At 32.7% G+C, this 26,781-nt stretch overlaps 1 protein-coding gene across 1 annotated transcript; it reads right to left on the reverse strand.

The window, feature by feature from the left end:
* Window positions 1–998: 998 nt before the first annotated feature.
* Window positions 999–25,493, reverse strand: LOC132732536 (zinc finger FYVE domain-containing protein 9-like). The gene is made up of 17 exons (XM_060719009.1): window positions 23,488–25,493; window positions 22,579–22,790; window positions 21,975–22,008; window positions 19,396–19,518; window positions 18,150–18,167; window positions 14,065–14,217; window positions 13,495–13,608; window positions 12,594–12,647; window positions 11,824–11,892; window positions 11,167–11,331; window positions 10,310–10,534; window positions 9,350–9,537; window positions 8,522–8,672; window positions 7,692–7,935; window positions 7,038–7,158; window positions 6,150–6,311; window positions 999–5,372 (listed from the first exon to the last, which is right to left on the reverse strand). The coding sequence occupies exons 1-17, from the start codon at window positions 25,469–25,471 to the stop codon at window positions 5,226–5,228; spliced, it is 4,164 nt and encodes a 1,387-aa protein (XP_060574992.1). The 5' UTR covers window positions 25,472–25,493; the 3' UTR covers window positions 999–5,225.
* Window positions 25,494–26,781: the final 1,288 nt, after the last annotated feature.

Genomic DNA, 26,781 nt, shown 5'->3' on the forward strand with positions numbered 1-26,781 from the left:
CTGGAAATGCCAATGAGATGTATGCATACTACATAACTAATCAAGGGCCATAAATCTGAGTTATAAGTATCTGACTGGAACAAGGCGACTATATGCACATCTGCTCTTAGTATCCCATAAAGTTTCATTGAATTCCACCCAGTGGTAGCAGAGAAGTAGCGAGGAAACAAATATTTTTCTATATGGATACTGCATAACTAATCAAGGGCCATAACTCTGAGTTAAAGTGTCTGACCGGAACAAGCCGATGATATGCGCATCTCCTCTTGGTATTGAAGGTTCCCATAAAGTTTTGTTGAATTCCAGCCAGTAGTTGCAGAGAAGTAGTGCGGAAACGATTTTTACTCTATATGCATACTACATAACTAATCAAGGGCCATAACTCTGAGTTAAAGGGTCTGACAGGAACAAGCCGACGATATGCGCATCTCCTCTTGATATTGATGATTCCCATAAAGTTTCGTTGAATTCCAGCCAGTAGTTGCAGAGAACTACTCCGGAAACGAAATTAGGACAGACGGACGGACGAACGGACGGTCAGATGCACATCTCCTCTTGATATTGATGATTCCCATAAAGTTTTGTTGAATTCCAGCCAGTAGTTGCAGAGAATTACTCCGGAAACGAAATTCGGACGGACGCATGGACGGAAGGACGGACGGACAACGCCAAAACTATATCCCCCTCGCGATTCCATCGGCGGGGGATAATAAACAATGCATACATGTATTGGTATGTTATGCGGTGCTACTTCGTACTGAAGCAACAAGTACAAATATTTTACATGGACATAAATCATTTTTAAGCTAGTACATTTTTCACGGCATAGTCGGGTATAGGAAAAAAATCAATATTGTTCCCTTCACCAAAAGGTTCGTTTAGAAGGTTCATATAGTTATAAGCTTGGTTTGGGATCACCTTATTAAGATACTTCGAGCATTAACCAACAAACAAAACAAAAGAAAACGGTATTTACCAAATAATAAGAGAAGACCTGATAATATTCAAGGATTTATTTTGTGCTGAAAAATACCATACACCTACTTCTTGTATATTGTATTCTCTTTGTAGTCATCTATAACTTTATCAAACACTTGACTCAACATATATACTGATCATTGCTGCATGAAATGTGATTTATGTTTCATAAATACAGTCAATATATTCCTTTGACCTCCCTCAAAATCTACAAATATTTAGAATTTATATAAAGTTAACTTGTTTCCGGAATGTTTTATAACATCTGTTTCATAAATAGAACATTATTTGTGCATATAAATTTGAAACCGAGCTGTTCCTAGTAAACTATAGAGATATAAAAATAGCTGAGTAATCTGTAGTGAAGCAATATTTCCAGCTATAAATTTTCTATGAAGAAGTCAAAGGAATATCAAATAATTTTTTCTCTCCAAAGGGACCTGTCCCTTTATAAATATGCCATTTCGAATCCTATGTAATGAAGAAATGAATTTATACAACAAACATTCATTCAACTTTGTACAGAATAATTAATATTTAGCTGATATAATCAGAGCCATCAATGAATGGGATTTATACAGTTTACTTTGATACAGAAGCATGGCTGTAAAAGTTAAGTACATCAGGTTAGACTTTCTAGTATAACTTTGCAGAAGTATACTAAAAGATGTCATGTTGAAATACCTAAGCTCTAAAGCTTACCACTTCTGAGATGTAAATTTCTTAAGATTGCACTTTGACATCTTTTTTGGCAAAATCATTGTTAGTAACCCCCAGTACACATTCTGTACACATAACAGGCAAGCTAAAGATTTCTTCTCTAAATTGTATCACTTAAATAAGGCATGACATTTCAGAAAATAAATATTTCTTTGGATCTTTCAAGATTATCTCAACAACGTGATAAAAGTATCTTTCAGTATATGCCTTTTCATTATAGTTAAAAATATTCTAATGCATATGGATCAAAACAAAACAAGATTCTAGATGATTCTTGAAAAACTACTGGTATTAAACTTTCAGTAAGAATGTTACATTCAGAACAGTTTAAAAATCACCATTATAAATGTATCAACAACTTGGTAAATAACATTGCTTTAAATTTGTGTTCATTCACCTACTCTTTTTTCACTCTTTAACCCTTTTTATAAATGTAAAAAGAATTTTCCAGTTAATGTAAATTTTAACACTAGTCCTAACATCATTTTAAGCTACAGAGATATATTACATTTAACACAACCTTGTTTTCATGAAAAGGTGCATTAATTCTAAACATAAACTAATATTGCACAATTACAAAGCCTCTTTGTTCCTACATTCTACATTTTTCATTAATTGTCATCAGAATAAATTAACATATTGTAACATAATCGTGTAACATACTGTAACATAACAATGTAACATAATCTTTACATATTGTAACATAATTTTGAAACATATTGTAATATAACAATGTAACATAATTAACATAATCATGTAACATATTTAACATAGTCATGCAACATAATCATGTTTCATTATCATGCAACATAATCATGTACCGTAATTAACATAATTATGTACTAAATTGTAATATATTCAACATAATCATGACAAAATTGTGACATAATCATGCAACATATTATAACATAATCATGTAACATCATCATGTAACATAATTAAGACATGGACCTACTCAAGATTCAAAAACAAACAAACAAAATGTCCAATAGATTCTTACTCCCTGCAGTCATTTTAAAATTCCATCATAAATAAAAACTCTGGTTCCATCATTATAAGTGAAAGGGGATACAAGCAAAATGCTTTAATAAGTACAAGTTTGTTGCAAGTGAGAAAATTGACAGTCTTACTAAAATGAACACGAGTCTTGATTTACCCTAAGCCTGCTGGTGGCAACTGAATCTACCCATGCCATCTGTGCAGACCAAGATCAGCCGGAAATTCCATTTAGTCTGATCATGGTAACAGTTCAATATTCAGCCAGTAATTACTTTGAGATTTTCCCTAGAAATGCTGAATGGTTTTGTCCTGATTCAAAGATGGACAAGTCCATTTAGGATATTTAGTGTGGTAATGGTTAATGCAAAAAAATGGATTAATATACCAATATTTCTCTAGAAATTTTCTAAAGAACATCAGTATGAAGATGACAATAAATAATGTAGCATTCAAAATATGAACTTTTCTGTGATCGTTTCAATAATATGATAATAAAGTAATGTGATATAATGTAATACACATTAAAAATAAGCATTTTTCTTTTTCTACTTTCACAAAAAGATTTCATGACAATATTAATTAACACCCCTGCTGCAATTTGTAATTTTCAGTACAAGTTTATTTGAAACTAGACACTTAAATAACTTAATGCATTAATCAAAATGGCCCCTTTTTTTAAACAAAACTACCAAGATTGCATTGAGGCAAATAAAATAAAAAAAAATCATATAATAAAATTTACTAAATGAAATAATTTTCTAAATAATTTAAATTTGTATGAAAACTGGGATATTATCTGGGATAAAATCATCATTATGATTCTAACACGATTTTCACGACTACATTCACACTATACGTACACACATACATATTCATATATATAGGTGTATATATATTTGGTAGAATATTTTGTAAAACAGACAATAAAAGTTATACATTAAATGGTTCACCCTATTCAACATATATAGAATCTGTAAATGTGTACAAACGCATAATTAACAAATGCAAATATTCAACAAAAATCAACAAATATTTTACATAAATAAAATAAACTCTTAACCCTTTTGCCAGCAACTGATTCTGCCCATGCAACCAGAACACTCCAAGATCACCTGGCACATTTTATAGTAGTCTGCCACATAATCATGTAACATATTTAACATAATTATGTACCATATTGTAACATTATCATGTACCAAATTGTAACATAATCATGTACCAAATTGTAACAAAATCATGTACCATATTGTAACATAATCATGTACCAAATTGTAACATAATCATGTACCATATTTAACATAATATTGTTACAATCATATATATATATTTTGAAATTTCTGCCTAAAATGCTGAATGGTTTTGTCCAGATGAAAAGATGGACAAGTCCATTTAAGATATAGAAAGTGGTAAGGGTTAATACCATTCATGGCAGTCTGTTATATAATCTGGTATAACATGCTATGATTGTTAAATGCTGGTAATTTGGTTATTTCATCATTCATATTATTTAAAAGCATTCATACAAATAGTGATGCCTTATGATTTGTTACAATTCTGAAATTATAAATCATATAATTTTTATACGATCACATTTGAAATAAAGATGGTAAAATAAAAAGGATAATAATATAATCCAGTTTAATTCTTTATAATTAAGACCAAAGGAACACGGTTAATCATTTCAGGAACAACCATTATTATCAGTTTAATGTCCTGTTTAATCTGTAACTCTGTTTAATATGTTCTATAGTAATTTGTGTAAAAATAATAATTATGATAGAAGTACTGACAGAACAGTAAAATAACCTCTTTCTACCTCTGTTAGTGCCATATATTTGCAATTTTACAACAAGAGGGCTTAGAAGGCCTGAATCGCTCATCTCAGAAAATCAAGTTCCCAAGGGTTAACACCTTTTTCTTTTTAATTCACTTCAATAATTCATGTTCCAATCCACAGCAATAATTTACGAAACTATTGTAGGGATCATCACTACATTTTAAATGTTCAGTAAAAAAAGATATTTAAAAAAGTTAGTTTTAAATTTTTCTCCCACAATTTTGATCCCAGGCCCATAATATAAATGTACAATAGAGGCCCACTAGACAATGTTACATACTCAACCAGAAGGCTTTAGGCCATGAAGTTTCTTTCAGATATTTTAGTCATTATCTATGAGAAGAGATATTGTTTAACAAATTGTAGATAACATCATACAACAGATATAAACAGATATCTGGCCATCACAAAACCCCACCTTTCAGCATGTTATGCTAAGGCGAGCTAAAAAAAAAAGAGGCTTAATATGGTAGGAACTAAAATATAAGTAATCAACTTAAATTCCTACGACACTCAGTCAATTTCAAAATCTGATCAACCAATCTTATGATGGACTTCCTGGTCTTCTATTCTGTGTAAGTCTGCAACTGGATTTGACCCTTCACATTTTTTTGTTGGCACTTCACTTGTTCACATATTTTTGCAATGATTTTAATGTACAACCATAAAGATGATTGGGAGATTCTATATATCATTCCAAAACTTCAAATATCAGTTCTAATATGATGTTAGTGTCTTGTTGTGTAGCTCGATGTATAACAGGTATAAGTTCATTGTCAAGGTCATTCATATACACATCTGGTAACCTTTCACCTTTTGACCCTGCCTCATATCCCACCTGAAAGAATGATATTATACAGCTAAATCCTGAATTACAATGAAATGTAGTTAAGTAGACAAGATTTTAAGCTCGTAATAAGTCGTGAGAGTAAAATAGATGCAAGTTGTGGAAGAATAGTGTAATATCTTACACCTATTTAACAGCAATATATGGTCCCCGAATATAAAGCTCTCTTTATCCTTAACCAAGAAAAAAGTAATAATTTGAGAGGGGACTCAGATTAAATATACAAGGAGGAGTTTTATAGCCACCATACTATACAATGCAACTGTTGCAATAACATGAAGCTAGAAGCATTGAAGGTCATCAAACACAACAAAATAAGTTAATGGGTAGAGCACTGGTTTAAGTATTAACAGATAATTTTGGATGACAATCAACGATCGACCTATGAGCATTATGTGCTCATGTGACTGAGGTGAGCTTTAAAGAAAGATAAACACTAAAACAATTTGTTCAGAATAAAAAGAATGTTAGAACAAAAATTATTCTTTTACATTGTGTTTCAATAAAATATAACTATATAATATATTTAAGTATTTTTCAACTTGCAACTTTATAAATAAGGAACAAACGTTAATTTGCAACTTTATGAAATAAGGAAGAAATGTTAATTTGCAACTTTATAAATAAGAAACAAATGTTAATTTGCAACTTTATAAATAAGGAAGAAATGTTAATTTGCAACTTTATAAATAAGGAACAAATGTTAAGTCGCAACTTAATAAATAAGGAACAAATGTTAAGACACAACTTTATAAATAAGGAACAAACGTTTTCAGTGCCGAGTGTAACTCGCAGCCCTATCCTTTCCAGCTCTGCCTCTTTTAACTTCTCTAGGTGCCGGGTAAGAGCCATACAACAAGCTGTTGCCACTGTTTCCCCTATACGACTGAGGTCTACAGGGTCCCACTTTGGTGAACCTCGCTCTTCATTCTGTTTAAAAAACAAATGTATCAGAACTATAATATATACCATATTATAATTGCAGAATAAATTCCATGTACACTTAGTGTTTCGAGGAAAATTAACTCCATCACACAGAATTATTTCATCTTATCAATATTTCACTATTTTCATATATTTGGATGTTGAACTCTGCTCCAGTCGGTCCTGGTATGTTAGTTTCCCTGTGCTGAAGGGGTGTTTTTCACCCTGTGTTGGGGTGCTTTGATTGTAAATAGAGTCTTCCAATACTGAATATAAAAGTCCCATCCAGATGTAAAAGTTTATGTTTTTTTTGTAAGACTAATCTGTATAAATATATACAGGTATATATTACCATCAATTAAGTTATAAAATCTTTCCTTATTTCCATAGAATGAAGTATAGAGAAATAACAACAAGCTGTTAGAGCTGACAGCATGAAAGCTTATTCTAATGCAAAAATGATAATAACAAAATCACATCTTTGCATCAGAAAAATATTTGATTCACTTATCACATTATTATAGGTAAAACTGATTTGACCCGTTTGCCTCATTATCCAATAATCTTAACTTCATCATGAAATAATTAGGGCAGACAATCTGAACAAGTTCTATTATAAGTAATCATGAATGGTATCTTTGATGTATAAGCTCACTTTGAACATTTGGCTATAGAATGCTAAAAATATGTATTATCGCTGTACACATTTTTAGTCAGGCTATTAAAACATACCTGTATAAAAAATATTTCTGTCCACCTCATGATATTTTTCTCACCAATGTAATCAGTGGCATGATGTATACGTAGACTCTCTATTCCATCCATGTTCATTCCATCAACAGGACTTTTTACCCTGCAATAATCAAATAATGCACAATACTTTTTCACAGCCTGCTTTTTAAACAGGAATGAAAGAAGTCACCTTGAGATCAAAACATTGTGAATCCTATATAATTATGCAATTCAATTTGTAGGGAAAATTTCATAGTTAACTTAAAAGTGACAAATTTCTTTAAATCATTATAGAATGGTTTTATACTGTATGGAATTTTTATATATATTTTTTTTAATTGGGTTTTACGTCGCATTAACACAGTAAAATCATATGGCCACATTTCAGAGCCACAAAGTTGAAGAGTGCAAAGCAAAATAGCACTCACTGTAAAGGACATCTGTTTGAGGTACAATAAAAGTAAAATATTATTATGACATTACATTCAGTCATTCTTGTAAAATAAACTACATGTACATAGACTTCTAGAGTAATGATGCATGCCAAATTATGCTCTCATTACAAAATTCACTGAATCCAATATGAGACAATATTGGTCTGGCCAAAAAAAATACCACTTGAAACATAAAATGAACATATTGTCCACAACTTACCCAATATTGATATTTTTATCATCCTCCACCCATTGGACAACAACAGTTTCATCAGGTCTAGGTGCCCCTATAAGACCACAGTTGATAGGGTAATCATGCATGTCCCTGATCGATTGTTTTAATGCCAGCATAGAGTCAGGAGTTATCTGTACCATCAGTCCATCTTCTACAATGCTTGACTTTGCACTGAGACCAGAGCTTGTTTTTAAAGCACCATTAAACACAACAAAGCTTGCCCCTGTCACTACAACAGTAAATATAAATATAACGTAGACTTTGTTTAAATTCTTCCCTGATATTGCATTGATACAGATAAAGAACATTACAAAATGTTCAACTTTAAAGTGCCAATTATATACAATATATAAACTTGATTCAACTACATGTATTACAACACAGTATTCTTTGTACACATCAGATTTTAGTTTTTACTGAATGGTCTTGCTCTACAGAGGTTAAAAAAAATATTAGAATTTGGGAAGATTTGATAATGCTGTTATAAAGAGGTTATTGGTCTATAGATGGCTGCTCAGTTGAGGTTGCACTGTAACATCATTTTAGTTTCTATTTATGATGGCAAACAGCCAGATATCGTCATTTGATCCTTCATAAAGAGACAGCTCTTAACAAATACAAACATTTTAGAACAATATCTTTTCAAATCATAACTGTATCATAATAAATATATTGAAGATTTCACAATAGTTTAACATATTTCAGATATATTAAATAGGTATCTAGCTGAAACATCTACAATAAATAATTACTGAATGTTCATGATCATGTGGCTAGTTTGTTAATTTTAGACATATTAAACAGTATCAACCAACCTTTTCTTGGTTTGTTTTGTATGTTAATTGCCTGAGTTTGGTAGTTGCCATCATCGTTCTGGATACAAACAAGGTGCGAGTCAGCTTCCGAACTGAATGATGAAGATATCGCCATCACATGTTCATTACTGTTGTTCACAACCTTCATTAACTGAAAATAAAGAAACAATATCACAATTCTGTAAGACAAATCTTGTTATATATATACTGGTATTTTAACCACTTGCCCCTCACCGCTGTGGGGGTCGAATCCCTGTAGGGACTTTGGATTCTTTCATGTGAGGAAGCTATCCAGCTAGCTTACGGAACGTCGGTGGTTCTACTCAGGTGCCCGTTCGTGCCTGAAATAATGCACAAAGGGGCACCTGAGGTCTTTCTCCACCAGTAAAGCTGGAACGTCGCGATATGACCTATACTGTGTCGATGTGACGTAAAACCCAAAACAAACAAACTGGTATTTTACTTCTTGGCAATGCAATGCTTGCCCAACAGAAACTATTTATCAAGTATTTTGGACCTTGAATTTACAGCATGTTAATTCTGTGTATCAAATATTATATTAAACAAAAGTAGACTGCCGACTGTGTCATTTTTCTTTGTTTCTGTGACAGATATGATGGAAATGAAATACACTGTATATATAATGGCTATACATTTTCAAAGTCTTAAGAAATCTTCCCAGTAACCAGGTGGGTACTTAGTCAGAAGAATGCCTGAGTACTCGAGTACTGAATTGTTACTTGTTGCCAGCCCTAAACAAAATCAAAATTTCAAACAACTCTGTATTTAAAAACAATTTAAGGCCTTGTTTACAAGACTTGTACTCACATCTTCATATCTGTTTCTTGGGAAGTTAATTTTTGTGACTTTATCTTCCATATGTATTGTGACCCCTCGGATATTCGGTAACATATACTGGAAATTCCTGAAGTCTGCCAACAGGTTCATAATTGTATGACCTATCTCATAAAACACAGGTTTTCTATTCCTAATCCCTATCAGAGGACACGGATAATCTGAAAACAATATAAGTATATAGTCAACACTACTCCTACCAATTGTACTGCGAGTTGATCAAGATATTGTGCTACTTTCTATATGGTCAAGAAGTGAGAATTTGACCCAGAACAAAAATATCTCAAAATCTAGCTTTTGCATGTCAATATATTTTGACTAAGTTAATACCATCCATCTAGTAAAGACCAATTTACTGAAGACAGAATTAACCCTCCCATCTCCTGAATGTAATAGATTTGCCCTGTTTTGAATATGAAACAGGCCATTTCAGATCTTAGGGATTTCAATGTCAAAACAGTATAGAGCCTGGTCAGACTGCATGGATGTACATTTTTTGTACTGTACTGACTGGCCTGGCTCTATACTGGTGACCAAGGCTAATCACATTTGATTCCTGCAGAATAAAGGTTAATCTCAACATTCAGAAAATTTCTTGATTTTTATTGGTACAAGTGAATGAAAAATCATTTAATTTTGTCAGTTTCCTTATCACTTACCATGAATTGTTCAAAATAATCTATAAATTCTAAACCAACTTTGATAATATTTTAATTGAAACATCCTGTTTTTATTTGACAAAGCTTTTATTCCACTTCAACTTCAAGTTCAGTGTAGCCTACGGTTAAACAGACCTTGCATCAATAATTATCTAATCAAAATTTGAAGATTGGCTAGCGAAGTCATTTTAAAATTTATTTATTTTAAATAAACTTTAAGACAAAACTGTCAATGTTTCCATTTAATTGGTAAGCTAAAATAAGCAGTACTTACATCTGTATTCAGCACCTAGTCTAAGTAACAATCGTAAAGGAAAAACTTTTGCCCAGGGCGTTTCCCATTTCTGGAGGAGAATTCCGAACAAAAATGGCGCCCCCGGTAATGCCAATTTCTGAACACATTGGAATGATGCACGGATATAGAGAAAGCCTCCATGATCTCTACTGCCAAGAAAACTATCACTGAATATCGAGTGTCCCAATTCTGTTATCACATTACCTATAACAATATAAGTGTTATTATAATTACATCAAGAATCATTGTTTGTCCCCAACTAGACATATCACTGACAGTGATTTATATCCTCAACATACTGTCTAAAAACATAAGAATTGTTGTAACACAAAAAATATCCCTTTGGCAAATTTTAAAATAATAAGCCGAGTAACTAACCAAAATTTGGTTTTATTCAACATAACCTGTATTTCATCATGTAACATCTGTGTTCATAATATGACCCCTTTCTGGATTAATAGACTGCTAATGTGCTATTAATCTATTCAGTTAGAAGTTTGTAATGCAATTGTGTTGCATTTGTTTGACTGTTTCTTTATGCAAGTTTTAACACATTCCGGTCATATCTCAGCCATCGGTCCAACTTACTTGCTTTCCTGGATAATTTACCAGTAATTAGCAATCTCTCTGTAGCAACCACTTATCTCACACAAATCAGCAGTAACAGACAAATAGGCATAGATCAATTGAGACAAAGACATTTCGCCTCGTCTTAGGATATTACTGGAGACCCCTGAATAATGAAACCGACGCTCTCTTAAGCTAAGCAACCAGTACTAAAGCAAATCTAAATCAACAACAACAATTCATACTTCAATCTAACTGGTAAATAATACCTTTGCTTGCCTCCTCAAAAACATCATTTAAATGGACAAAGATATCTTTAGGTGGTATGTTTTCATCTGGTAAACATTCAAGGACAATAACAATCTCCTCCTGACCAACACATGTCATACCCTTAGTTGTGAAACACCAGATTGTACGATTCACACAACAATCCACTGTAAAAATGTTCATATAAAACAACTGATTATGTATGTATAATACATGATGTTTTGTTGGGTTTTTTTTTTCTTGGGGGGGGGGGGGGGGGGGTGTGGTGTGGGGGGGTTTGTGCTGGTTTCAGGGGTGTGGGGGTTTGTTGCTCCGTGCATTATTTCAAAATACGAACAGGCACCGAGTAGAACCACTGATGTACCATAAGCTAGTCAAATGACTGTCATTAATCAAAGTTTAAAAGTCCCTGGTGGGATTCAAACCAACAAAGTGGTTTGAAGTCAAATGACCTTCCGAGAGTGTTACAAACTCCCCTTCTGTTTCACAACAATGAAATTTCACATGGCATTTTGATTTATTATTTATTAAAAAAGTACAACTTACAAGAATTGGAAACAATATTACAATGGTAAAGAAGATAAACTGCCAATCAGATAATCTGTTCTAAAGTAATTTTTACTGATTATATAAAGACTTGTCTAGTTATTCATACTTACATGTTGCAATTTTGACAGACACATACAAATTGGTATTTACAGCAAATATCACAGGTGGCTTACTTTCATCTGAAATTACGAAACAAATACAACATACAATATAGAAAATACATATCTTACCATGTGGTACAATATGTTTTTTTTTTCTGCAATAAATACTAATATGGAAGTAAACATTTCTGTATGTAGTGCATATAAAATATATATTTATTACGGTGAGCAATATGGAAAATAAACATGTCCTGCAGTGTAGTATAAGCATGCAAATATATGTACAATAAATTGATATGTCCACTGAATCGATCGCATCATGCAAATCAATAAAATGAAATAAAACTGCTATGATTTATCAACCTTTCATCCTGGAATTTAATTGAACATAACCATAATTTGAATCACTTTATGAGACAAACAAAAGCTCTTTCATGTAAAATGACAAAAAAGGTAAGTCCTTTTGCATTTTGTACTAAATACAAAAGTGCAAAGGTATATTCCCCTATTCACAGAGATATAACTCACTAACCAAACTATAAACATAATGAACTGCATCCCTGTGCCCCCATTTTCTCCAATATGAGTGGCAAAATAATACAGGAATCAATATTTTAAAATTCCTTTTGAAATTCCAAATTACATGTGCATTTTTTATGGTTCTATTCACCTCTTCCATACCAAATGTAACACACAAACCATCAATTACAAAAAAGGTAAAACAAATCAATAGATTTAAATTACAAAACTCTGTTATATAAATTTGTCATCAAACTTACCTTTAATATTTGCCATAAATTCATTTGGATCAGGATTTGACAACAGGATGTTTCCTACAAATAAAAATATAGCTTTTAAATTTTCAATGACAAGTACATGTATGTAATTTAACAAATGAGGACATTACTGGTCTACATTGCTCTCCTGAGAACCATTGCTAGACATCTACTGCAAGAAAAGGTCATTGGGTCCAACTTAGGCCATGATTCATTACAATTTTAGAAGATGTTAACCAGGAAATGCTACATGCCTAACAATCAAGTTCTAGGTTTCTAAGTTTCGACACAAGAAATTTTAAATACGTTTACCTATTATTATAAGTCTTAGTCAACTAAGTGTCTCCCGTCCTCAGGATGGGGCTAATTTTTACCTTAAAGGTATGATTTATATAACTTTTGTAGAGGGCCACCCAGTTGATACTACACTTTATTTATCTAAGCTCATTGTAGTTCCGAGGAGAGCTACAAACATACATTTTTCAACACAGAACAGCAATTTAACTGAATAATTTGCTTAACAATAGATACAATATAAAAACAGTCATATACTATCAAGCTAAATACATGTATGTGTAACTTAAGGGAATCGCCACTTACCTCTAAAGAGGGTCATTTTAAGAACAATTTAAAGAACAATATAAATTTCCTGACAATTGACAAGCAGGAAATAAATTTTAAGTGCACCTATCAAAATGTCGAGAAAATAAATAATACTATGATCTAGAAATACTTACCAAGAAACTAACCACTAGATGATCATTACTAATGTCATTTAATCCACTTGCATCTTTTTAATATACACTGTTTATGTGTTTCATGATTACAAAGAAAACTGTTGACAGATTGTCAATCCTGCACATAAAATACAAGAAAACTTGATAATAAGGTACAATTAACTTACCTGGAGCCTCACTTTGAGGTAATGATAAGGGAGGCAATCCGTCTGCTGGTATAAGACATTTAGTTGTTCTTTCTGCAACAGTTCTTAACCTACGAGATCTTGGAGTGTGCTGACCTACAATCAATAATTTTTGCAACATTTCAATCAAATATAACAAAACATTTGTTTTATTCACAATTCAAAAAGATCAAAGTCTAACTTACAATAAATATAACTAGCCATTGTATATGTCCATGGCCAATGAATTAAGTCACTGACTCCTAATTACTTGCCCCCTAAGGGCAATGAGTTCAAATCTTACTAGGGACTTTGGATTCTTTCATATGAGGAAGCTATCCAGCTAACTTATGGAGGGCCAGTGGTTGTACCTGAATTAATGCAAGTAGGGGGACCTAAGGTCTTCCTCAACTAAACCTGGAAAAGTTGTCATCTGAACATTATAGTGCCAGTGTGACTTAAGCCAACCCCCCCCCCCACACACACACCTCTGCCCCCTCCCCTCCTAACCCAAAAAATCAGTATCAATGTAAAATAAGGGAAAAAGGTCATAGTGTAGATGATCATATATACCTTGCGCTACTCTTTCTACACGTTTCTGAACCCGGGACCTTCGTGGAGGCATTCTAGATACTTCACTTGACCCATCTAGTTCAGTAAGGTCACCTCCTGGACGTATTCCATCAGAAAACATCACCTGCTTTGGTGCACTTTGCCGATTGGAACCTGAATCAAAGCATTGATCACTACATAAAGAGCCACACAAAAAACTATAAATTTTACATTATTAATTCTAGTTACATAAGTTATTTGACCCTTAACCTGCTGCATTTGTGTAATGCATTTATCCAGCTTTGAATTCAGAACAGTTCATTTAAAATTTAAGGGATTTTAATATCAAAATACAAAAATTTAGCTACTGACATAGAACCAATGTCCAGACTGTACAGTGGAAAAGACCAGTTACATTCTGGTCCAGCAGGCAAAGGGTTAAACAGCAAACAGAGCAAAAAATACATTATCTGTTAACTATTCAGTAAAGCTGATAAACAATGTACAAATGTTATACTTGTCTAAGATATAAAGAAACAGATTGCACAATAGTTGTCTATGATCACACTGCAAAATTGACCAATAAGAAAGAAAACAGATTGAGATGTGCCCTCCTCCAAAGAATAATGAAGCTATGCCATTAAGACAGTGAAAAATATTTCAGATAGCAGACAGCAAATCTGGAGGGTAATGCAAAAATCTTTTAGACCAGAAGATAAGGCAATATGTTAAACAAAAATTTAACAGAAATACTTATTTTATGATTTCTGTAATTTCAACAATATAAAAATAAAATTCTCATGTATAATTACAGAGTAAAAAAATACTTTATACAGGAACTTTTAAACTTTTGTTTTTTTTCTGACGAGATAATTTTTACATTTTTTTGAATAAACATGTCAAGAAAGGTTACCTCAAGCCCCCACCCCTTTCCTCCCTAGCAGCCATTTTTTCATCACATAAAAATTATTTGGACAAAATTGGAAGAGTGTCACCTAGAAATCATTTCTGTGATATTGTATCGAAATCAGTACAAACGTTTTTTACCAAGAAGATTTAAATTTTTTCTCTTGGTCACAATTAAAGGCAACCAGACTTCTACATGGAATAAATTTCTTTGAACAACTTTAAAGGGGATTCAACCATACAACCATAGAACATACGTGTTTCCATGAAACTGATAAGTGGTTTAGGTAAAGTTGTTGAAAGAAAAAGTATGAAGCGACTGACAGCTGATAACATTAGCTTAGGCACATTTTCCTCTGGTCAGTTACCGGTAATCAAAGCAAAATTTCTTGGTTAATTATCCTTAGCCTCCTAGGGGCAACTAATTTTACCCATGTGATCAGTGCAGACCAAGATCAGCTGGCATATCTGTGCCCTGTCTACTCTGTTTGATATTCAGTCAGTATATATTTTGAAATTTTCCCTTAAAATGATTAATGGTCTTGCCCAGATTATTAGATGGACAAATCCATTCAACATTTTAGTGTGGAAAGGGTTAAACATTTCATGAGTCATGCTTTCTGTTAAACTTAATAAAATTTCAATGCAGCTAGTTATTTGCAATTATTTACTGTAGAAAATCTGTAAAGCATTAAAGCAAAGCTAGGACATCTAAAAAAATATTAAGTAAACTTTGTTATGGAGTATAATAACCCAGTATGATAAATTATCTTTTGATGGGAGATGAAAATAATACCTATTGTTAATAAAACCATAAAATGCATATCATATAATGATACAAGATAAATGTCAAATACCAATTTGTGTCAAGTTTGTGCTTAGTTTTAATGGAGTAATGACCAAGACAAGCTGTTTTTGACATTTTACATCATACAGTATGTTCAATCTTTCCTTTGGAATTTCGCACATTTTCATTTGCACAGCACAATGTTTCAAAATAACATTTATTCATACCAAGTTATTGCAGATTCCGTCATTCTTACAGTGAATTTTCACACTATATAACAGCCTCTTTCAGATGTAAATTTCTCTTTAAAATCAGGCACTTTTCCAAAAAATCTAAACTTACACCAGCTTTACTACTTCCCAATAAGCCTTTTATGCTATAAGTCTTCCCAAAATCAGGAGGCTTAAAGGCATCTTTCCCAATTAAATGAGTAAATCCACAGCAGGTAATCATAGGCATATACGTGTATAACCCATTCATGCACATTTCAATTCTCAACTGGGTTAACAAAATCATGACTATTTGGTAACCATAGCTTCAACAACTTGGAGCCAATATTTTTTTTCAAATTGCCATCTTAGATGGCATCTACATGTATTTAGAGTTTCATCAAAAAATTTTTTATACTTTTCAAGTTATCCAATTATCAATTTCTAATGCCCCATTTTCACTATTTCAGTCACTCTAGCAACCAATATTCTGAGCCTAATAAAACAGAAAAGAGTGATGTTGCCTTATTTCTTTATGATTTCTATAAACATAGCAAGCAAGCAGAACTCGGATCAGAACAAAATGATTCTATTCACATAGCAAGCTTCATCAACATATCAATACATGTTGCTTTTTTTTTTTTAATTCAATGCAGGTTCAAATTTTTGGCCAGACGAAAAGACCAGCAAAGGGGGTCGCCTTCAGTACAGGACTTGTCAATCAAAAGCAAGTTTGCAAGATGCAACTAACAACAGAATATGCAGGAACAAAAACTAGCCAAAATCAATTTTCAATCTAAATACTTAAATATAATTCATAATTATTCTAAAAACGAAACACAAGCACAGCCCACTGGTTTTAGTATTGATTTTGATTTTTGTTGTTTATATTATTTCTTCACTTATTTGAATGAAAAAAAAATCCTCTTGTGAATCTCTTTTTATAAAATTGAGTCATAATAACTCTGTCATCGTCATAAGGCCACTTTCAAATTAAACTAGTGGAGGAAGACCTCATGGGACCTTTCTTTGAATTATTTCAAGCACAATGGGCTCCAGAGTATACATTGTATGTAGATCCATCAACCTTCCATTTGCAGGCTGGATTGCTTTGTCCTTTTATAAAAGAATTTGTAGTGTCTGATAAAATTTTAATCAACAGCTGTAAGGGCAAAGAGTTTTAAAGTCATTGACCACAGCTATTAGCCAAAAACTATTGGCTGCATCCATTGGCAAAAAGGCTGAAAAATTGAAGAGTTTGTATAACATACTGAGAGATAATGATATTAGGAAATAAGTCAGTATAAAATCTGTGTACAAATCAAAACAGAGAACAAGAAATTGCAATAAAGTCACACACCATCAGTATTGAACACAGGACTTAAGGAACTGTAAATTTTGGGGTTACTTGATCGCTAGAAATGAGTTCTTATTTATATGTTCATGTTAAATAAGAATTTCAAGCCAGAAAAGAATATCTTTTAAAAGTTGAAACCATAACCTCCAAAGGAAGTCATGTAGCTGCCATTTGAATAGGATACTCAATTATTATGTGTGCTTGACAGTAAAACTCAGTTAAAATCATTGCTAGAGTTATGGGCGTAAGTTAGTTACCTACAATTTTGACCACAAATCAAAAGTTTCCAGCAGACATATGCAGTGGTTAATGAAAGAGCACATGCAAACACTTAATGAAGTGTTTGACAGATACAGATACCAACATCAGGGGAGAGGTCAAGCAAAAATAGAGATAAAGATATGGAAAAACTAACTTGTCAGGTGGTATTTGTTCTAATTTAATAGTGAACGTGGGAAAATATTAAAGAGACGAAATTAAGTTCACAGTCTTTTGAAGTATAACTTTATAAGTTCATACTGACCCATGTGAATGTGTTAACTATAATAAGGCTCAAAATAGGAAAGATATAGACAGAAATCAGTTCAATGAACAAAACTAACAAACTCTTACTGCATATTTTAAGAGTTTGCACAGTTTATCATTATCCATTTCAATATGATCATTTATCACCCTATACAAAACAAACTTCAAGAAATTTTCTGCTTTTTTTTTCTTCCTGTTTTTGTTTATAATTGAAACTTTCAAGCCTTTTCTTGTAAAAGCCTAGCACACAAAAAAAACTATTCCAAATGCAAGAAAGCAACAACAGCAGAAAGATAACTCTTTGTAAACATATTATACTTACTCTCAACTCCAACACTCCCTATAAACAACCATTTAATATTTTAGAGCCTAAGCAAATGTTAAATGCTTAATGTATTAACAAATGTAAGCATGTAGTGTTACATAAAACAAGAGCTGTTGGCAGGACTGTGTACTCGACTATTCTCAGTGCAGGATAGTGAAACAACTTGTTTCAAACAAGAGCCAGGATAATGTAAAATTTTCTATGTTCAAAAAGGGCCATAATTCTGTCAATTCAATGCTTGAAACAGTGATTTCCTATTTTGCTCTAAAATGAGTGTTTTAAACACATTCCCTTCAGTAGTTTTAAAAGATATCAATTTGCATGCAAAAACTGAACCAAAATGTGACACACATGCCGGGGTGAGTAGAATAACTCTCCCTATTGAGCTAAAAACAATGACACATTCTAACCCAACCATAGGTTATTTTAGATTCAGTTACACTGAAAAGATCAGCAAATGTCTATGTCATCATGATCTTTTGACCTTTCAATATTGTATCTCATTCAATGTCCCCAAAGGTCCATTTAATGACCCCAAAGGTAATAGAAATGTTTGCCAAGATGCAACATTCAGTGTTAACAATGTGAAATGTTGGTAAAGCTTTCTGGACATTTTTTTGTTCTTCAAGTTTTAAAGCTGTTAGGTGACAGAGGAAAAACCTGTTATAATTCAAAGCTTAGCTCAGCAAGAGGTACAGAATGGATCATAAAATATATGATATACATGAACATATAAGCTTAGGAGCTAATTACGATAGTACATTTGTAAAACAACAGATCAACACACAAGAGGGCCAATATGGTCACAGATAATTTCATGGGTTATTTGATTTGCTCAGTACTTTGACCTACTGATGGCAAAATTCATAAGAAACCATCAACAAGTCATAACTGACATGCATTGTTTCATTTCTAGTCCTAATCTTACTCTGTTAACATTTATTGTTTAATATCTGGATAGAAACATACTTTACTAACAGGCCACAAAAGTTTTTGACCTATTGACCTTCACTGTCTAAATAAAATTCATCTTTTTGTTGTTCAGAAAAAAAATACTGATGCTTTCTCGAAAGATTGTTTTAAGTTCATCCCACCCTTCAATCAAAGGTTTAAAACAAACTTGCTACTGAAGAATGGTTGACTTTTAATTGGAGTCCTCTGTTTTGTTGAACTTCAAAAATTTTGGATTAGGTTATTTCTATTAACAAATAAGCGATCTTTAATAATATAATTAACAGCTTACCATCTCGTTTCAGAACAGGAACAAGGACCGAGGGAGGGGCAGCACTGGCCCCTTGTGTTGGTGGTACATTACAGTAATCTGCAGGGTTGTTGGGGTGGGGAGGACGACCAGCATCTCTCTCAGCTTATCATGAAATATCAGCAGATATACATGTTATAATTTATGGGAACTAAGTTATGTCACAATATGAATTTTATATCAATTCACCTTACACATTAGAAATGCTTTACCTGAAGACAAAAACAATCCTTAATATCTTAATGAAAGCCAGGATAATCAATATACATGTACATTTTTTTGTAGGATTCTGCATCACACCAACATGGTAAAGGTCATATGGCAACCTTCCAGCTTTAATGGTGAAATACCTCCCCTGTGTCCCTCCTTGCATTATTTCAAGCACAAACGGGAACCTTTGTAGAACCAACCGATATTCCATAAGCTAACTGGATAGCTTCCTCACATGAAAGAATCCAAAGTCCCTGGCTGGATTCGTACCAACAGCCGTAAGGGGCAAGTGTTTTGAAGTCAATGATCTTAACCATTAAGCCATGGATGCTCAAAGAATATAGATTATCAATATAACAACAAGAATGTAATGCTCATTGCTGTTTTTTTCTCACTAATAAGCAAGAACTACAAGACTAAAACTTATTTTAGTTCTTGCAAAAGCATGCATAACTTTAAAATCATATTAAGGAAATACCGTATAAGTGGTTTTTTCTGCGGTGACTTTATTTCTGCGTTTTCTGCGGTCAGTTTTGCCACCGCAGAAATAAAAACCGCAGAATATTTCTCTTCCCTTCTACGATATGTATCCTACATTATGGCCTGTTATGTCTAAAGTAATAATGACTAACAGATTATAACGGTTAGCGGGTTTTCAAGTTGTCGGCTGAGTATGTATCCTGTGTTTGTAAGGATGTACATATTGTTAATGATGCTAATTTAAGAATAAAGATATTTCAAAACATCCCAACCCTTATACTGCTAAATAATCGTTATATAATTTAATTGTTATCTGATTTACGGTAAATTTCTATCAATTTTATTAAATTAAAGATACTAACGGGGTATATTTTTCACACGTCACTTCACGCTGATCAAAGATGTATACCTTTCTATTGTTGTGCATTATGTTTGTTTGCAAGCAAACAATATAATTGCTTTTAATTACTATACAGTTTTGCGGTGACGACGATAAACAAATGCGAATGTGTACATGCAAATATAATAGATAGGGTAATGTGACTTAGACTTTGATAAGACAAGTCGCAGAATTTAAATCACGTTTTGTCCAAAGAATGTGCCGCAGAAATAAAGTCCGCAGAAAAAAAAACATGCCAAAATTTAGAAAAACCGCAGAATTTGGAGCCCGCAGAAAAAACCACTTATACGGTACGTGTTTTCTAAACATTCTTTTGTCACAACCTTTATTAATTGTTTACATGTTCAGTACAATGAAGCAGACATTTAAATAAAACAAATCTTTAAAAGTTTAAATACATTTTATTGAAAGGGAAGGCAATTTGCTTATTTGGACATACTTTTACTAAAATTCTGATACAATTTCATTAAATACCAGCCAGATGAGGGATACAAAGTGCAGACAAGATTGTATCAGATAGTCAGTCTAGTTTGAGAATATCCCCACATCTTTGTAATATAGGGGGAAATAGCAAGAGCAGTCAAGTAGAACGACATGCTTGACAATTCTAAGTGCTTGATAGTAAAACAGGAGCCTGAATTATTAAGGAATTTGCAAAGTGGGAAATTTCATACAAAATCTATGTCAGAATTATGAGCCTCCAGTGAACAATATATGCAATATACAAGCATCATTTAACATTAGCTGAGTTTTGTGCAATTGACATTCCAGGCAATTTTCGTCAAAATTTTCAACATGGTTTCAGGGGAAAAAACAGTTGAAACAATTGTAAAAAAAAACAGACACAGGACAATCATCTATCCTTACAACTCATTTAGTAATATGAGCTAAAACAAATTAGTATAGTGAAACAGATAAATATTTTTTGCCTAATTCTCAACCTGCTGAATTTTTTTTATTTTTTAGATGGACTTGTCCGTCTTCTATTTTTTGGAACTGTCCATGACAATTTTAGGGATAGCAAGATGAAAATTTATAATAAGTCAGCCAACATTGTCTCTACCTACTCACACTCCCACTTTATTTACAGGCGGGAAAAGGGGTTTAAATTTACCCAGGGTTGGTGCAGTTCGAACCCTATTTTGGGTTAAACGATCATGTTTCCCTTTCATATAAAAACCAGTACGGGGTTATTTTTCCCACGAAGCGGACTAAAAAGTGATTTATCATTTTTTTCAATTTGCAAAAAATTTTTTTTCCCAATTTCAAGCTAAAATAAATTTTTGAATAAAAAAAACAAATTTACAGGGGGGAAAAGGGCAAATTTTAATTTTTCATTTCCCCTGCATTTTTAAAGGGGTTTAAAATTTTAACCCAATAATAACTTTGGGATTTTATTTACCTATAGCCGTTCACTATGGCACAAAACCACAACTTTTCCCTTCCGGGTTCTTTTGGGTTTAATGGTAACCGTTCTTCATAGAACAACATGTAGAGCAAAACACCTGAAACAAAAGAAATATCATACATTTTCAACGGAACATCTAACCAATGTTATTCTAAATATTAAGTTTTGTACATTTTGTTGTTTTTCTCTTTAATTGTGTTATATAGTCTCAGAAACACAAGATCTTTTGAAAAGCTGTATATACCTTGATTTTAGTTAACTTGCCTGGATGGTGACATTTCCTATGTGAAATGTATATTCAAGGTTTCCTATAGTACAGTAACTTAAACTTATATAAGAACTTAGAAGTAAGTATGATTCAGTATCTTATAAACAACCTATGTGTAGCAATCAAAAGTACATATTTGTATGTTAAACTGACCGGATGCATACACAATGCAATGAATACATTTATGAAATTTCGATAAACAATTAAGTTATAATAAGTTTCAGACTGTAAAATATCATAGAGAAAGAAATGATAACTTTTAAAGTTGGAACTAGTTAGAGTGTGACCTTCATCCGATTTTGCTAAAAGGGAGAACCACTTTATACAAAAGTAATATAATATATACATTAAGACCATTTCAAAATGGCATTATGTACTAGAAATACAACAATATTTTACCTTTCCACAGGCTCTACAATGATGCCTTCTCTTTGTGAAGGTAAATCTTGATTCACAACTCATGCATATCGGTGCTTCAGCATCTGGTATCCATTTCGGGGCCACCTTACCTAATGTGGTACTATAGGGTGGTGGAGGATCTAGTTCCATGTCATCTGGGGGAATGAAAGGGGCTTCAGCCCCACCCTCTGCCCCAGCTGGACTATCTTGATCTAAATATATACAGCATATAATTAAAAAATAATTTTCATTTTACAATTGAGTATTTCTTTACTACTTATATAATATTATATATTTTTATTACTATGCATTTGTAGAAATCAGTCAAAAAGCAATTAACATTTTATTTTTCTCTTGGGCATGTAAAAAATTAAAAAAGCAAAAGCTGACCAAAGTCTACGAGGAGTTCATGACAATAGCTTCAATTTTTTTTTTAAGTGGAGCACAAAGTGGAACTTTGTACAGGTCAGTGACCTACAATCATAAGCTGGAAGATATATGTTAAGTTTCAAAGTCAAGAGCACTTTCACTTGTTATGAAGATCACTCACTAAATATAACCAGAAACTGTAAACATTCCAAAGTTCAAAAACAAAAATATTTCAGTAAAATTTTAAATTTAAATTTTATGGATTTTGGTTTCAAGACAGACATTTTTAATTTTTGGCATTTAAGAAAAACTATTAAAAAAGTAGGGATACTTTGTACTTTGTACCAAGAATTTGCAAATTTTCACAATGGGTTTATTTTTAAAATATTTAAAAAAGAATTATGCAAAAATTTTAAGTGAACACCTTTTTATGGGGTTTAAAGAAATGAACTTTTTTAAAGTTTAAAAACCCAAAGACCAAATAATACATGTATATAAACACTAAGACGGACATGTCCAAAAATAAAAAAATAAACCAACCAGCTGTGGCATCGTGTTCCTCATTTCTGCCTGCTGTTGTTTCCATAGCAACACCAGCATCAGTTTCTGGGGATTGTTCCTCATCTGACATTTCCCTATCAACAGCTGGATTAATTGTAGGTGGAGGTGGGAGATTCAAACTTGTTGGTCTTTTCTGCTTTTGGACAGGTGGATGACCTGAGTCTGATGGACTCCAAGATCTAGGCCTGTCTAAAGCTATTCCTTCTGATGGCTGCATTCTATCTGGATACCTCATATCAACAAGATCCGCCTCACTGTCACCCTTCACTTTATCAGCATTAATGTTTTTACCAACATTTTCAATTCCATTGTCAGAATTTTCCATCAACTGTCTAGATTCTTCACTCTGAATTATCACAGAATCAATAACCATTTTTTCCTTATCTTGATTCACTGGGTTAGCGACATGACTAGTTTCTTCACCCATCTCCACAACATCAGAGACAAGTGGTTTTATCACAAATGGTGACTCGGATTTCAAATTCACAGTAGAGAGCCCCATTAATGAATTTGGCCGATTAACTTTCATTTGTGAATCTTTTGGTCTAGTACCAACATCCATTAAATGTTCACTATGTTCACTTGTGTGTGTAGATGTGTTTTCCAAATCATCATTTAATGAGGCAACACCACTATCTAGTGAAATGTTTGCCACTGGTGATAAAGTTGAAGAGAGATTGGTTATCACAGGATTAGTGTTTGCATTACTTTGATTTGGAATAGTTGTTAAATTTTTAAAAACTTCAATATTTGAATTTTCTGCTTGACTGAATGCTGATTCTGTTTTAGTATCAACATGATCATCTGAATAACCTGAGTCTCTCACAGTATTTGTTGCACATACCTCAGATGTGTCCATGTCACATTCATCAAGTTTTGTTGTTCTAGCCTTTGTTTCTTTTTCTTCTTTATTTACTATTTCAGTATCACAAACTCGTAACGAATCTTGATTCTCAGGTGGAAAATTTGCAAAACCATGACCAGATTGGTTGTCCAAGTAGCTTAAACCAGTCTGCTTTCCTAATTGAGAATCAGGCTCCTGATTGTTCAATCCTTCAGATTCATCACACAAATATTCATTTATATCAGTATCATCTTCAAGTTCATCCATGTTTCCAAAACCTACAACTTTTGCAGATTTTGGTTTACTGAAGTCTTTATTTTGGATTTTATCCGTTAAATATCCATCATTTACAGTTTTTGTGTTTATACTTTCATTTGCACAATCCATAGAATGGTTCTCTTGTATTTCACTTTTCTGCATTCCTATCTCATTATCGGTAACAGTAGACAAGTTTGTATTTGCAACTTTTTCAGCATACTGTGTTTCATTTTCAAGTTCAGATGGTAAAGAACCACTTGAATTTACTCCTTTTTGAGGCACAGTCTGGTGTAAAGTTGCAGGTAAAGACTGTGATGAAATAGCTCCTTTTGTAAAATTACCACCAGGAAAGAACTGTTTAGTTTTATCATTTGATTCACAATTTGTTTCCAAATCATCTTTCAGATTTTGTAGTTTAGGAATGTCTTGCATAGATTCAACATCTGTCTTCCTACCTTGACTTGCTTTTGAAGGACTTGACTGTCCTACACTATTTCCAGATATCTGAGCCTCAAAGGGATTTACAGTTGAATCTTTAGGAGTCTGAGGTGTGTTACATTGCACTGGATATTTATCATATTCGGGACTGGAGTTTATACTATTAAGGCTTGGAATACTTGACAACTGCTGGTGGTATTCTGGTGTCTCTGAATGTTCAAATCCCCGTGAATCATCAGAATGTCCATTCATCTGAAGTGGCATTTCTGAAAAATCTACCCCAGGTGAATTATCTGCCTGAATTGGCATTTTTATGTTCTCAGGTTGAAACACTTGTAACTTTAAAGCATTCTTTTTCTCTTTTGGTTGTGAAACTTGCGGTAATCCATACAAATTATGACTATTTTCAAGATCACCATTCATGTGCTGGCCTGATTTTCCAAAAATGTTTTTTTCGGGGGGTCATATTCTTTCAAGCTTTTGTGTTTAGTGACATTTCACGAAAAAGCCCCTTATAAAATCTCTCCCCTAATGTTACTAGGGGGGAGCAAAAAACCCGCCTCAGATAGGGTCAAAAGTCTCCCCTTTTATATTTGGGGAAAACATATGGGGACATTTCAATGCCTTCTCTGAAAATTTTTAAATCTTTATCAATTTTAAAAAAAATACTGTTTAAAAACCGTTTTTAAAAGTTTCCATGTCCCAATGTCATTCCAAAATTTTTTTCAAATTGGGTTTTTTCCAAAATATGCCCCGAAATCCACTTGGGGTTTTTTCTCTTACCTGGTCCAAATTCTCTGAAAAGGGTGAAGTGTGTGCAAGTTTAGAATTTTTTGGAAATTTCCTTAAAAAGAGAAAAAATCCCAAAAAAATGGCCCAGTCTTCGGAACTAAAAATTGGAACATGAAATTCAATCTGAAATTTTTTTACTTCAACATGTATGAAAATTAACATTATATAATTCAAAATGGTTATGAAAATTTTAATTAAATTCTTCCTCTTTTTAAAAAAAATTTTTATGTCCCATCCTACTGTGTTTACATTTTGCATTAATTAGAAATGAAACAAGACATAAATGAGATATATTACAAGACATAAAAATATAAAGGAATAAAAACCTTCAGCCTCAAAGTCATCAAGAACTTTATCCAGGTCAACTAAAAGGCTGTCCATTTTTGCAAATTTTGTGGACACACACGTTTTTCTCAAAATATTAATCTACCTGAAAGAAAAAAATCATATGTTATTTCATTTAATTTTATAAACATTAAATAAATTACTATCTACCTTAACTCAAGGGCATTGATGTAATGATTTTTTATCACTTAATGCCATGTTAAATCAAGGTGTTCTTTTAAATCATCAAGATCACCTTTTTTTATTCAACCTTTAACTAGCTGATTATGCTTAAACTATTGATCCCAAATTGTGGAGTTGTGGCAAATTAACTTGCATTTTTTTTGGATACAATGTTAACTTTTGTTTTGTTTTGGGTTTTTACGTCACATCACCACAGTATAGGTTATAATCGCGACGTTTCCAAAGGGGGGCTTTTAACTGGGGGGGGAAGACCCTCAGGTCCCTTCCTGCATTATTTTCAGGCACGAACGGGCAACCTGAGTTAGAACCACGACGTTCCGTAAGCTATCCAAAGTACATAGATATAAATCCACTTAAAAAAGATTCACTAAACACTTCAGAAAAAAGATTTTTATAACTTAAAGACAAAATTT

The sequence above is a fragment of the Ruditapes philippinarum genome, unplaced genomic scaffold, assembly GCF_026571515.1.
Source record: "Ruditapes philippinarum isolate M1 unplaced genomic scaffold, ASM2657151v2 ctg576_1_1_1_1, whole genome shotgun sequence".
In the NCBI taxonomy this organism is placed as follows: domain Eukaryota; kingdom Metazoa; phylum Mollusca; class Bivalvia; order Venerida; family Veneridae; genus Ruditapes; species Ruditapes philippinarum.

Bases quoted from the DNA above. Each gene is read 5' to 3' on its own strand.
- LOC132732536 (XM_060719009.1), bottom strand. From the start codon at position 25,471: ATGAATGGTGATCTTGAAAATAGTCATAATTTGTATGGATTACCGCAA. The intron at 11,893-12,593 runs GTAAGTTTGATG...TCGTAATTTCAG, and splicing joins ATTTATGGCAAATATTAAAG to ATGAAAGTAAGCCACCTGTG. The intron at 10,535-11,166 runs GTATTATTTACC...ATATTGTTATAG, and splicing joins TTTTGAGGAGGCAAGCAAAG to GTAATGTGATAACAGAATTG.